At 36.4% G+C, this 14,675-nt stretch overlaps 1 protein-coding gene and 1 long non-coding RNA gene across 2 annotated transcripts in view; one reads left to right on the top strand and one right to left on the bottom strand.

Moving 5' to 3' along the window:
- Positions 1 to 14,675, top strand: part of LOC146633905 (hemicentin-1) — a 47,068-nt gene that overhangs the window by 14,356 nt on the left and 18,037 nt on the right. The window contains exons 14-23 of the mRNA XM_085351893.1: positions 1,470 to 1,598; positions 8,258 to 8,542; positions 8,636 to 8,956; positions 9,094 to 9,348; positions 9,466 to 9,720; positions 9,827 to 10,153; positions 10,250 to 10,489; positions 10,618 to 10,845; positions 10,981 to 11,244; positions 11,378 to 11,454. Of these exons, the coding sequence (XP_085208019.1) occupies positions 1,470 to 1,598; positions 8,258 to 8,542; positions 8,636 to 8,956; positions 9,094 to 9,348; positions 9,466 to 9,720; positions 9,827 to 10,153; positions 10,250 to 10,489; positions 10,618 to 10,845; positions 10,981 to 11,244; positions 11,378 to 11,454 (2,381 nt within the window). The remainder of the gene's footprint in view (positions 1 to 1,469; positions 1,599 to 8,257; positions 8,543 to 8,635; positions 8,957 to 9,093; positions 9,349 to 9,465; positions 9,721 to 9,826; positions 10,154 to 10,249; positions 10,490 to 10,617; positions 10,846 to 10,980; positions 11,245 to 11,377; positions 11,455 to 14,675) is intronic.
- Positions 3,860 to 7,192, bottom strand: LOC146633906 (uncharacterized). Its single transcript, XR_014906144.1, has 3 exons — positions 7,105 to 7,192; positions 5,271 to 5,406; positions 3,860 to 3,989 (listed from the first exon to the last, which is right to left on the bottom strand). It is a non-coding gene; the product is annotated as an uncharacterized LOC146633906 (long non-coding RNA).

Raw genomic sequence — 14,675 nt, 5'->3', positions numbered from 1 at the left:
GGTAGCATTAATGGCTCCCTGGTTTCAATCCTATCTGTCTGAGAAAAACAGCTAGCAGCATTATCACTGAACAAAAGACTTTATGCTAAAACATGATGACTAACAACGTTTTACTGTCGGTTTTTATAATACTTGCCTTTTGAGCTTGCAGTTAAGAACAGGATATGAACAATAGAACACAAAAGTGTGGATAATTTCTGTGTTGCACCACTTCCTCCAGTGTCTTCTTTTCTTTTTTTCACCACTTCCTCAAATGTCTAAAGAGAAAGAGAGCACATGGTGTGGTTGCGAGAGCATGCCTGTCATGACAGACCATTAAGGCTGATCTCTTTGCATACGTTTTTACTTTTTCAGATTCCTATGCCCAGCTTACCACCGTGGTTTTACACTCAGATTTTCAATTGCTTATTTAAACAAAACTGAGAAGTTGTTTATGAGACTTTCCCTAGTGGTAAGGGAACTTTATAAAATGCCTTTCATGTTTTTATTTAATACTACTGAATTTCAAAATGCTATATGTTGACATATTATAAAACTGTATTTGCATGTTGCTTTTTGTACATCCTCCCTTAATGCATATTTTCCCTTCACTCAAGGGCATAGCTGGACTGACCGCAGAGTACTAGCTGATGCATGTGGGTCTGGTGTGAGCAGAGTCGAGCTCAGGGAGGGTGGAAAGTCATCTAGAGGAGACAAGATGGGTCGAAAATGGGAGCAGTATAGGTGACCTTTTGCCCTTTGAAAGCCAGGAATTAACACTTACAATAAATAACTAAATAAATAATAATAACTAATTAAAATAACTAATAATAACTAAAGAAATGAATAATACAATAAATAACTCTGTCATATACACTATTAAACACTATTATTAGACACTATTAAAGCCACTACCACGATGGCGTTCAATGGAGGATCCTACTCCCTCAAACAAGTTTCCATGATGACCAAACCAGCATAAAAAGGGTTATATTCTGAACATGTGCAAACAGAAAAAGATGATGTGGATGATTCTCACATAAGTGTAGAGAGAATGAAACAAACTTTCTGTGTCTGTGTTTATTAAAAACATAAAAACTATGACATGTACATTGACTGTGAATAACTGGGTGATCACTAAAATGGATTAGGTTGACAAATCTGCCTTCTGTGGTGCATTTTTGTGCTAGAATTTGTATTTCTCTATAAACTCACATAATTTCTCTCTTCTTTGTAGAAATTAGACACTTTGTAAAAGAACAGTGAATAATGGCACAAAACATAGGGGGAGGGGCATCACTAAGCTACCGTTACTTCACAAAGCGCTGGCTCTGGATGTGGTTTAGTATTTTGGGTTTCACAGTGTTTCCTGTACACAAGAGCATTGAATTTCCTCTATGTTTTCTTTCTGCATGTGATACTGCCAGCCTGTCAGGCGGACATCATATCTCCTGCATCGAACTGATATTCATCTAACCTGGGTCCTTAAGCTGGACATCGTCTGGACGATCCTGAAACACTGCTCACTTCCTTCCATCTCATTATTCCTCCTGCATGCTGTTCAAGCATGCTATCTGTGAGGATGCTAAGCTTCTTCATACTCATCTTTTCACTATGTGGTGAGTAATAAAGATGTTCTTTAAGTACAAAGGGATTTTCCTTAACTCTGTATCTATCTGAAAAGTTGTTTATTTTATTGAGTTGACAGGAGTAAAACCTTTTAGTTAACTTTGAGTTTCTTTTTGGCCTAACTTTCGGTATCTTGGTGGTAAATGGTAAAACTAATAATTTCTATATGTTTTTTTTTAAATAAAATACTCCCATTTTAATGAGGTACTAATGGAATTCGAAGGACTATCAATGTAACCTCTGACTTTTAAAAGAATAAATGAAAACCCATTTTAAGTGGGAGAGGTGAACGTTACTTCTGGTACAAAGTTCCGTTTTCATCAAACTGAGAGAGCGTGGGCCATATTGAACTTTACAGTCTGATGAAAAATAAAGCTTTCACAGGACTCTTTGCAGTCTTGTGAAAGACTAATTATACCCCATCATTCAGTAGCTTTTAAAAAACCTTTAGCAGCAATGACTTGCAGTAACCACTTTCTTTACAATGTTATCAGTTTCTCACATAGTTGTGGGAAATTTTTTTGTGTGTGTGTGTAGGTGGTCAGAGATGTTATGATTAAGCTGCGACCACGCCACCTAGTGGAATTTCACCCCTAGGAAATATACAGAGTGTTTTCAAACATCCTAACCAAAACACTGGTTTGAAAGTGCACTACTAAAGCACACTGTAAAAAAATATTCCGTAGAAAAACAGAAAATGTCCTGGTAATTTTCTGCCAGTACATTTTCTGTTTTTTTACGGAGGTTTGACGGACCTTTCTGTAAATGATAAAACGGAAAATTCTGTAGATTTACAGTATACTCTCTGTACCATTTACGGACATTTCCTTCAGCTATAAAACAGAAAATTCCGTTTATTCACAGTATATTTTCTGTATCATTAACTGATATTTTCCGTTAATAGAAAAATTGAAATTTCTGTTTATATTACTATTTCCAAGCACTTCTTTTCACTGTAACTCATTAAATATAGTTCTTTATATCCTTAAACGTACATTTCTATGCAATTACAACCTAGTACACCATGTACTCAAAAATTCATAAATTAAAACTTAAATTAATTTGTGCTTCGTACACAACAACATTGGTACAATTAATGTTAAATATTCTTTTATTCTCCTTAACTCAAACACTATACTAAAATATAATGACAGCATCCATCTTGTCATAAAACTACTAAACAGCTGATACATGAACAAAATAACTCACAAGCTTTCAAATTTGAGCATTTTTATTTCCTTGAAATCAGGTTGCCCTCATGTAAATGTGTTTATTTACATTCATTCAAGTGGCTACCAAGTGTTTTCTTCAAACAGGACACCTGACAAACAAAAAATGTCATATTTAACGACATGTTCACATTTAATAATATCCAGAGTACCTTTGAGTTAGAATCACTGCCTTGTGGTAGTTTTGCCTCAGCCAAATGGTTAAGGTGTGGTTTACATCCATCTCTGTCCACTTATGATACAGTATACACATGTAGTCAGTTATAGCCAAACACCTTTGATTACTGAATTGCATTCACTTCATTAATGAAGTGAATGCAATTCACATTTGTGTGAACATTTGTCTGAGATTAACTCTTTGGGCTCTTTACCTTACAATATAACATACTTGAGTCAAAATTTGTTGACTGTTTAAGTGGTGCCACATGAATACAACTGAACAGATCTAAAGAAGATGTTCCTGAACTTTGGGTTTATTCGAACAGGACTGATGGATAACCACAGGACTTTTCCCCATATGATAACTACAACACATAATAAATTAAGACAGATTACTGTCCCAAACTTAAAGATAAAAGTGTATTTACGGGACTTGTTTTGTCAGTGAGGAGCAAAGTATAATTAGAAGTGCTTGTTCTGATGAAAAGTTAAACTGTAAACAGCAGCATAGTGAATAAGGATCTGTGTCCACGAATCCTCAGCAGTGACAACACTTAAACATCATAGTTCAAAATCCTTAATGCACACCTTTTTCTCCACGGTGTTCAAATTCTCTAAGCTGGTTAAGTAGAGGAAAAAGTCTGACATATTTCATGACCATTAAATGTTAGACAAGGCTCTGAAAACGAGGTTACAGTTACAAACAAAAACCTCTGCTTGTGCGCACAGACCCTAAATCACAACAAATAAGACAATAGTAAGACAAATTACTACAAAGTCTTGTTACCGCTCTTCATATAACAGTGTGACAAAGTCCTGAATGCAGCCTGCATGTTAGTACATCAAGGTCCATCTGAGCTTTAAGTAAAATACACACAGCTTTTCCTTGGATTTTAAGAGTTGCTCAGTTCATACAGGAACTGCAGCAGTCGGAGTTAACGTGTCGCTGTGTTGCTCCTCCGTGTCAGCCATTGAGACTAGTCGCAATTTATTCTGAGGAAAAAAAGAGAAACAACAAGACATTTTTAAAAAGTTTGTATTTTTATAATTTTTTTTTACCTAGAGCATAAACAACAAACAAAAAAAGGATTAGGGCTGTGCGATATGACGATATATATCAGATTACGATATAAAAATGTCTATCGTTTCATATTATACACTATTCTTTGTTTTGTGGTGTTGCAAAATAAACTGTTTATGGCAATATTTTTTTCATGGTTTTGATGGTCACTGTAGTTGCTATATTATTTCTTAAAGTTCTCTCCTTCTCTTATACTTAAAATAACCACACTATGGACGGACAAGTGACTGTTTTTACGCGTACTTTCGTTACCAACAATGAGGATAAAACCATCGTGTGGCTCCGCCGTCCGCTTGTTTATTTTCCACATAAACCTTTCACAATAAAGCTCAAGTTTCTGTTGAGACTTTTCAAACTAAACTGAAATGATATACATTATTCTCAAACATAAAATTTCAGAATATGCATCAAACAAATGACCTCAAATAAAAACATCAAGTAACTATAAATGGCGCTTACAGTCACCACGCAGATGAAGGCACAGAGAATACCAGCATGGCCAGCAAGGATGAGGCAGAACCAGAAGGACCAGTCAAAAGAAATCAAGGACCTTATTGTTAAATGAGGGGCTACCTCTGTAGCATGGACATGGTTTGGTTATGAAAAGTCTGACACGCCCCAGAAAACTGTACTATGCAAATTATGCCACAAACTGGTCCCCACCACCACTCGAACACGACAAACCTCTTTAACCACCTACACAAGAATCACATGAAAGAGTTTCGAGAGAGTTTACGAATGAAAAGCAAAAAAGAGTCGTCAGGTGCTCAAAATAATCCTTAGACTCAAACGTTAGAACAGGCTTTTCCTTGCAGCACGCCGTGTAATAAATACTCAGAAAGAAAATGGCGGCCATTTAAACTCATGTCTAAAAATGTATAGTTTCATGCATCGGTCAAAACACTCGACTCCAGGTACACGACGCCCAACTGAAAACATTTCACATAAGTCGAGTTGCCCGAGAATCACAGAATTTACAGAAAATGCACTATTTTGTGATATATATCGTTATCAGGAGAGATACGTCTTATATTGGGATATGAGATTTTGGTCATATCACGCAGCCCTACAAAGGATTATAATTCACGTAGAGTTGCATACACATAACACCATTCTGTTGCAACAAAAGCAGTTTATAATTAAAGTAACATACATACCTTGAAAAACTAAATCAACCACAACATTAAACTCACCTTGTGTTTGTAGAGAAGGTGATCAGGGTTTTTCTTCATTTCCTGAGACCAGCTGCTCTGGATCATCACCAGCTTGTATCTTCATCTTTTTTTTCCACTCGGGGAAGTCTTTCCTTTTCTTGGCCATTGCTCTGCACTGGAAAACCAAAGTGTGTGATCAAAGGTGAAATAAGGGATATCTTTCCACTGCAGGACTTAAAGTGCTTCAAGTAGTGATAGCTGTTGATCCATTTCTCAAATAATCTGTAAGGATCTGGATTTTTAAGAAAGATACAAATATCTCTGCTTATATTTGGCTAAAAGCTTGATATAGACAAGGCATATAGAGCCCCTGCACACCAGCACTGCGCTTACATTATAGTTCAACCTTTGGAATACAAGCGCGCTGATCCACACAGGTATGCACACGGGTGTTCACTGCTCGTAGACCCAAATTACACCTTTCTTGGCTGCTACTTCGAAGCACATCTGTCCTGCGTGCTGCACAACAACATTGAATATTTAGTATTTACTGCTGTTTACACTTAGCTAGATTAATGCGATGGTGTTGTGTTTAGTATGTTGCTTTGTTTTTTTTCTGCTTGTTTTCTATTCTTCTCTCAACAGGTGATCCAGGAGATTTTTTTTTCTCTCCCCCTTTCTCACTGTCCCTCTCCCCTTCTGTTTTTCCTTTCCTTCCTCTTTCTTTCTCCCTTTCCTATCCCTCACTCATGTCTGTCCCGTCTGTAACATCTGAAAATAAAATATAATAAATAATAAAAACAAAGATCGACCAAATGGACCAATACGGCAATGCCACGATGATCCATTTGGCAAAGTAAATCCATTGGGTATCCTTGTTGGTCTTCAGACAACAATTCTGATGGCTAAAGAACCAAATGGGACAGGCAAAAAAAACAACAAAAAAACAACAACAAAAAAAAAAACATTATAGTTCAATCAAGAAATAGTTATTATTGATTTATTATTGAATTTTTTTAGTAATAATTTTTAGTATTTAATCACATTAGCACAGTGGGGTGACAAAAATATTCCACATACAAGAAATGCTGCTCAGCATTTCATAAATTACATTTTCAACAAATGTTGGAGTAAAAACACAGTTACAGGGAAAATGTGTCTGTCTGTAAATATTAACTAAACATTTCTATGTGCTACAAAATAGACATACTGTAATTGTAAATGTGCTGAGGTGAAACTATACTTTCAATAATTTTACCACTACAGTCTGTTAACCACCGAAATAATCTATGCTGGTCAGCTAGCTAAAAGTCTTTACTTTAGCAGCCCAAATCAGAGGCTAACATTAGCATTTGCTAGCGTCAGCCAGGAAGGTCTGAGGCTTAAACTAGGGTTAGTGTAACTTTGCCTGAAACCCTTTAAAGTGTACAGTAGAGCCAACTGTAAAACACAGGTATTGATACAGTACTTATTAGAGTCCTAGAATAATTTCTAGAACCATGAAGTTCTCACTTTCCCAGTTATCCACATCGCTGACTTTCGCTAATTAGCTAGTTAGCAGTCACAGCTGTGTAATACCCAGAGAGACACAGACAGCTAACTATAATATTTATGAAAACTGGTTCAGCCACTGAAGGGCAAAACTGGTGGTATCACAGTAAAAATTATTTTAACATTAACTAAAATAAAGCTTAAGTCATGTTAAACCTAAATAACAATTATTTTAAAAAATGAGTCAGCAAAATATTCCTGACTTGTCTGGAGACAGCCGAAACCAGTTAACAAATAAATTAACAATTCTTTCTAAATAAAAACACGGAGTCTTTTGAAAAACATTATTTTAATAAAACGAAACATGAGTTTTAATACTTACCACAGAAATTTGAAGGCAGTTTCTCCAACTTCAGAATCCAAAATCCAGATGAAGCCTGAAAGAAGCCTAATGGCTGCTCTTGCGCTTACTTTTCCCTCCTTTTCAGGTTCTTTTTCCCACAATGCATTGCAGTAGTTGAGAAATACAGAAAAATACCTGTAAATGACTAATACGGAAAATTCCTTCACGTTTATACAGTAGATTGTACTGTATTTTTACGGATTTTTTTTTACAGTGCAGATTTCTTCCAATATTAAAATACCTTTAATACATTTGTTAAAAACAAATTATAATTCCAGTCTGGTTCACAATATAAACTGATCTTAAACATCTAACATGCTGAGTGAGGCTTTGTAGAGTCTGACGTGCAGCTCTTTTTTATTGGACTTTATCTGAGCATTGTACAGTCTGACTTTGGGTTGAATTTGCTTGATGATCAGTTAAACATCCTCATGGATTTGATTAGCAGCATGTGGATGCCTCTTCAAACCTCATAAACCCTCTTAAAACTTGTGAAAGCAGTAGGGGGTATACTTATTTAGTACTATATTTATTTATAGTGTTTAAATAACAGACAACATATAAATGCACTTTAATTTCAAAATGAATTGTATTAGTTTTAATGAGTATTTAGCACAGTTTCTTTCCAAAGATATATATTTATTTTTGCATCTTATTGTGAACGCTCTGTGTTTTGACTGATGAAGGTGTCTCTTAGATGTAGACGTTAATAATGTGCCAACATCCTAGAGGGTCCTTGAAATGTTAAACGTTGTTTTCTGTCTTTTAGGACTTTTGGTATTCTATCTTTTTAAGAATTATTACACATGACTAGGACACTTAACTAAATTTTTAATATCTCTGATTTACTTTGCTTTGTCATTGTAATATTGGCCTTCTTTACTTGCACTGAGATCTCACTGGCCCTCACTTGGTCAATGTTTCAAGGATTTCTGAACCTCTGAACATGAGGGATATGCTTAAAAACAGTTGAGGCAAATGAGTGGCTGCATTTTAATATCCTGCATTTTACCATATATTACTGATTCTTTTTGATTTTGTTTTGTACTGTTTATTATTAATACTTAGTGTGAAAAAATGTGAAGCAGGACAAATAAAACCTAATAAGCACATCAATCTTGTCTATTTACAGATGCTGACAGCATATGCCCACCAGAGCACAACCCTCTTACTCTGAGTCCACCTGAGATCATAGAAGAATATGGAGGAAATCCTGTCACTGTAAACTGCACCACAGCACTGGCTGAACATAAAGGGATGTACTTTACAGTTGGAAATGAAACCTCTCGCATCATAGAAAAACAAATGTCTATCTCCCAGTCAGTGTCACTGTCAGATTGGAATGTGACGATCAAGTGCAAAGTAAAACTAAATGAGTTTAATGAATGCAGCAAGGACCTTCAAGTTATTACATTCAGTAAGTTTAATTTGAAATGAATACAGAGCAATGCTAAGAAAACTAAAAGCAACGATCATGAGTAACTAACTGTTATCTAACTTTGTTTGGCAGAGAATCCAGAAGTTGTTCATTCTGTACAGCTTGTGAATGTGATAGGAGAAGAAACACAGTACAGACTGCAGTGTGACATCATCAATGTTGCTCCTGTTCAGTATGTCACTGTTAGCTGGTACAAAAACAGTGAAAAAATCCAGACAGAATCTTTCAATGACACAACAACCAAAACTCCAGTAAATGAGTCCTCTATTCTGAGAGTCAACATCAGCAGAGAAGAAAATGTAGTGGAGTTCAGATGTGAAGCTCAGCTGGACTTTGGACCACACAGACCAAAACTTCCTGCCATTTCTAAAACACACAGAGTTTCAGCCCACTGTGAGTAAATATCCTGCTGTTTACACATGAACAGAAGTTTATTTTTATTTTTTTAAAAGATTAAACACAAGTTCCCTTCTGTTCAGCTTTCAATTGTGTAAATGTGAGAACTGATAAAAAACTGTTTATCATTTCAGACGCTCCAGAGCTAAAGACACAAAATAGTGCTGATGACACTTATGCACTTGAGGGCACTAACATCACATTGAGCTGTGAAGCTGTTGGAAACCCTCTTCTTGTGTATAACTGGATTTGTGATGGGAAAAACATGTTGGAGAACACAACCAGTCTCAGTTTACCTCGAGTACATGGCAATAAAACCTGCGCATGCACAGCTACCAATTATCTGGGAAACATAACTAAGACAATCCATCTTCATGTTGAACCAAGAGGTATATATTCTTACTTCACATCTAAAATTGTGGATGATTTAGATGAAACTGCTGACTTATGTCTTACTTTACACCAAATCATCTCTAACTCTGAATATATTTGCTTGTGAATGGCAGGTTGCCCACTAACACTGACACTTTCTGAAACTGTTGTGAAATTTGGAGATCCAGTTGCAATCAACTGCAGCACATCAGTCACAGATGTTGAAGGAATGGGCTGGGAGACTCCATTTGGAGGTACAGGATTTGAGCGTCCTCCTGTTGTCACTTGGAGGGTTGAAAAACTAGAAGAGTGGACTCCAAGTCCTTCCTGCTATGCTACTCTGGTTGATGGATCACAGTGTACTGTGAGTCCAGTCATCACTGTTTACAGTAAGTACATGTGACCACAATGTCCACAATGCTTTATTGTGTTATAAACTATATGAATTGAAATTTGTAATATGATATAGCAATGATTTCGCTTATTTATTTACAGAAACTCCAGATTCTGTGTCAGTGTCTGACATGGGTCATGGTTCAATGGTGGAGGGCAGAGAGTATGATCTGAAATGTGATGTCATTAATGTGGCTCCTGTGCAGAATCTCACAGTGACGTGGTACAGAGGCAATGAAACTGTGAAAACAGATACATTTAATCACTTCAATATGACTCCAGTAAACGCATATTCTACCCTGAGAATCTCCACTCCGAGAGATTACAATGGATTAACTTTTAGATGTGAGGCTGAGCTGCACCTCGGACCCAAAGGACCAAAGTTCCCCCCTAATGTAACCTCACCACCTTACACTGCTGTTGTTCTTTGTAAGATTCCCACCAACTTACTTCATGTTTCTGATCTAAGACACAGCTCTGTGATCTATGAAATATAAATTAATCTATGTTGATATTCCTTCCTAGATAAACCATTCATGGAATCTTGTCCAGACCACGTCACTGTTGTTGAAAATGCTGCCTTCAGCAAGAGCATTTTATCCTGTCAAGCTGATGGGAACCCTCCTCCCACTGTTCAGTGGTTCTATGAGGGGAAAATCCTTAATTCATCTAAGCCACTGACCAGGACTGACTCAGGAAAGTACACGGCTATAGTTGAAAACAGTCGTGGCAGAAGCAACACCTCAGTTCATATCACAGTGGAATGTGAGTGCATCAGACCTGGGTCATTTTATATTTTAGCCGAATAATGATAAAACACACTAAAGTACTGACAAGATAATATTTTGTTTTCAATTATTTACTCTGAAAATTAATTTGTATAATTTTTACAGACAGTCCTTCTTTCACCTGCAAAGAGCACTATGAGATCACAGTGAATGATAAACATCAAAGTATCTGTGAACCAGTAGGATTACCTACACCCACCCTCACCTGGTTTAAAGATGGTAAACAGATGGTTTCCCCACAGCTCTGGAAAAAGAACGATAGTGGAAAATACTTGCTTAAGGCACACAACACGCATGGAACAGCTGAACACACACTGTATCTTGAAATTTTGTGTAAGTTTTAAGTTTTTAATTTTTCAGAATGATATAGTCTTTTTATGATTTTTCAACAGTGAAAATAAGTAATTTGAGATGATAACATATTTTGAAGGATATTATTTCTGTTTCAAAATTTGGTATTTTTTCCAGATGCCCCTGAATTCAAAGAAGGAAATGAAAGCAAGGAGGTACTGCAGGGTGAGAATGTTACTTTAAGCTGTAGTGCTGACAGTAACCCACCCTCAAACATCACCTGGATCTACACAGCTGCAGTGAATTCAAACATGACCACTGAGGGGCACCAGAAGACTGTCACTATCACTAGAGCCACGTCTACCAATGCTGGTTATTACATTTGTGTTGCAGAGAATAAAGTTGGGAGAAATACACGATTCATCACACTGATGATAACAGGTATGATTATTGACTCAGTGCAGAAGAGCTATGGGAATGTAGAAAGTGAAAGATTACTGATGTTCAATTTCAACAATGCATGGGATTGAGAAATTAAATGAATCTTATGTTTTGAATTTTGTTTCTCTTACAGGTAAAAGCAGTCAAATCCCATTTCCAATCATTTGGGTGTCGCTCACTCTATTGATCATCATTCTGATTCTTCTTGTGGTCTGTTGTCGCATTTGCCAAAAAAAACGTGGACATTACAGTTTTTTTCCTGTCAAAGTGTCAAATGTCTCAAATATCCCTTTGACTAGTGTACAAGCCAATGGAAAAGCTAAGGATTTTTAACGAATCCTGTTCTGTATATCAAATGTTGCCCCCTGGCCTGGTGGGTTTCAGGTAGGGAGGTGATCCAAAATCCTGCAACTGTTTATTAAAATACAGAAGAATGGATCATAAGCTTGTTTACAGCTTTAATCACAGGATTTATTCTACTTCCTTAAACAAAGAGAGACAAACTCAATCTCTTTCTATGATGACCAGCATCTCTTTGAAAGGTATGGAACGACAGATGTTAATACATTGCCAAAAACACATTAAAATTTAAAGTCCAATTAATTTATTGTCACAAATACAATTTGTGTTTCTTTAGCATAGCTAATGCACTTGAAGCACACTTTGCCTGCTAGCAAAAGGTCTGTTGGCCTATGACGATATAGAAGTGACAATCTCACTTTAAGAACAGTACTTCCACATTTCTCATTTTCCAGAGTTATATTTCACAACAGTCTTATTATTATTTCTGCTTTGTTACATACAAGCCATTTTAAGGACTATTAACCAAACCTGTACATTAAAATGTTTATTCAGAAACACTTGTTGTGTACTCTATTTGGAATAAAATCTTATTTTTATATTTTGCTGTCTTTTTCTTTCTCCTCACAAGGCAGCTTCTTTTCAGTCTTGAAATATGAGTTGTGTACCTTGTTCAGCCGTCACTGTATTTAAACAAAATATCCTATTTTCATGCATCAGAACTTAATTATGGATCTTTAATGATTTGATTCAAAAAGGTGGGTGTCGCCCAGTATTAGTCAGAGTGTAAAGTGATGGTTTCCTTAGGTTTTATTTTCAGTTAATTAAATAAATACTTAAATAAACAAGATGAGGATATGTGTTTTCTTTTTCCTTTTAAAGGCCTTTAACAAGTCATTACAGGTGAATTGTGACCAAACAGACTATTTTACAATGACCAATACATGCCAGTAGTTCAGAGGTTTTTCAGACAGTGAAGGATAAAGAACTATGTTTTAGTTAATATCCATTATGCTAAAGGAGCATAATGTTTGCTTCAGTCCGAGCCTTGGGTTTTGATTATCACGAAAGAGTACCTTGAATAACAAAGACTCTCATTAGTAAATCTAAAAATAATTTATTTGCAACAATACAACATTTGAAAAACTTTATTAAGCATTAAAAATCACAAGAAAAAGCAAAACCCAAAGCTATGGGTCTCAGGCAATTGACTGAACAAAAAGTCTTTATACTCAGAGGCTCCCTAACACAAAGCTTAAAGTGCAATCAAAATTCACTGATCAGGTCCACAAGAAATTTGGAGGATCAGATCCCTCCCGAGTTGGAATGCACTAACCTGTGTTTTTCAATCTATAGCGTGCTGGGCGCTGATCCCCTGTGCAAAGGATGAACAACCGGCAGTCATTTGCTCCGAATTACCAAATTTGGATTTCATTTCCTTATAAGAGCATTAATAGTTGAGCACAGATCTTAACTCTATCCGCAACCGATTCTCTCGTAGTTCCGCTCGTTTTGCACTTCTGTATTTCTCCGTCTCTAGCAGTTCCAGTCGTTCACCTCACAAGGCTGGACGAGAACCTCCCCACCTCTCCTCCTGCCCCACAGCAAGGTCTCTCTGCACCGTGTCTCTGTCCCTCCCACCAGACCACTTCATTGGTCCCTTCCTGGTGGCTCCCTGTCCTGATTGGCTGACGACAGTGTCCTTCAAGGACATGAACTCGCTCAGCTCTAAGTAAAACTCGACTTTTACAACAAAAACATGCATCAAGAAAGAATACAGCCACAGATTAAAATCACAGCCCATGCAATATAAAACCCAAGCAAAGCACAGAATCAGAATTTCCGGAGCTTGTATCTCGGGGAATGCTTTTTATACACCAGATTAAAGAAGTACACTATCAATGCAGAAGTACAACTTTGACCAGTGCAGGCTTATCAAGATGCGACACAGACTAGTAGTATTTTCGCTTGACGGGGATGCGAAAACTAGTTTGTTCCTGTTTTTGTCGCAATGTAAAATTTTTTTGGAAGAACAAGAACTGCCCGAGTTAAATGTTCATGGTGTTGATTTCGAGTTTGAACTGAAGAAAGAAACGCCGGAGCAGGTTTACATCATGCTGAGATTGTACTCCCTTGGGGCGTCCTCCAAGCTGTTGGGATAACTTTGGAGAGGTTTTTTTCTTTCTTTTTTTGTGTGAGAGAAATAATCTGAAAGTTTGGCCAAATAAGTGACCGTTGATTTGGACACAGGGCTTTGGGTGAGTCTATCATCTGCCTCGTTTGTATGTATGATATTGTCAGTGTCATTAACATACATTTTCTGCAAGGTGAGAAAAGAAGTGAGAAGCTAATAGTCACGATATGAAAAGTGAAACCAACTTAGAAGTGCCTTAAAGTAGTAATATAGTTTTGTTAGTACTGTTTAATGCCTGACACCATTGGAGGACAGCTGAGACAGGACCATTCCGAATGCAGATGAGTACATCGCCTAACATTTACGTATTGTATTGCTACTTTCTGCTTTTACTTTAATATATTTTGAATGCAGGCATTATACTCTGTACTCTTTAACATTTAGTTTAAAGTTTTAGTTTCTTAGTATTTTGTACATTACTGAATATCAAGCTAAATTCAAAGGACATTTACCACACAGAGGGAAGACTGAGAGAACAAATAACTAGTACTAACAGAATATAGAACAGAAGAGGAACAGAATACCAATGAAAAAGAATGAAAGTTACACAGTAAACAACAGTAGGAACCAGAAAACCTGATAAAAGAATAGAAATCAGAACCACAACTGCTAAATTTTAAAAACTATTAAAATTACACGATCATGACAATCTCTGGCACCATAAAGGTCGTTCAGTAAGGTTCTAACTTGAGTAAAAAGTCAAACGAATTTTTTGTCTACTTTGCAAAAGTTATTCAAGACAAAAACTGTTCACAGTTAATGCCCTGTATAACAAATTTGTAATAAGACGGAGCCTAACAGCACCAAAAAACAAAGCAAAAAAACCCAAAAACAGTCTGTTCATTCTTTTAATAATATAGATCTTGTTTAAATTTTATAACTATAATTCCAAACACATGAATTAACTCTGCCAGGGCGGCCATTTATCAACCATTCT

Source organism: Diplotaxodon limnothrissa, linkage group LG4 (genome assembly GCF_057381915.1).
Source record: "Diplotaxodon limnothrissa isolate DT_005_m linkage group LG4, D_limnothrissa_male_GT1.1, whole genome shotgun sequence".
Lineage (NCBI taxonomy): Eukaryota > Metazoa > Chordata > Actinopteri > Cichliformes > Cichlidae > Diplotaxodon > Diplotaxodon limnothrissa.
The sequence above is the reverse complement of the archived record's forward strand: the minus strand, read 5'-3'. Positions and strand labels throughout refer to the sequence as shown.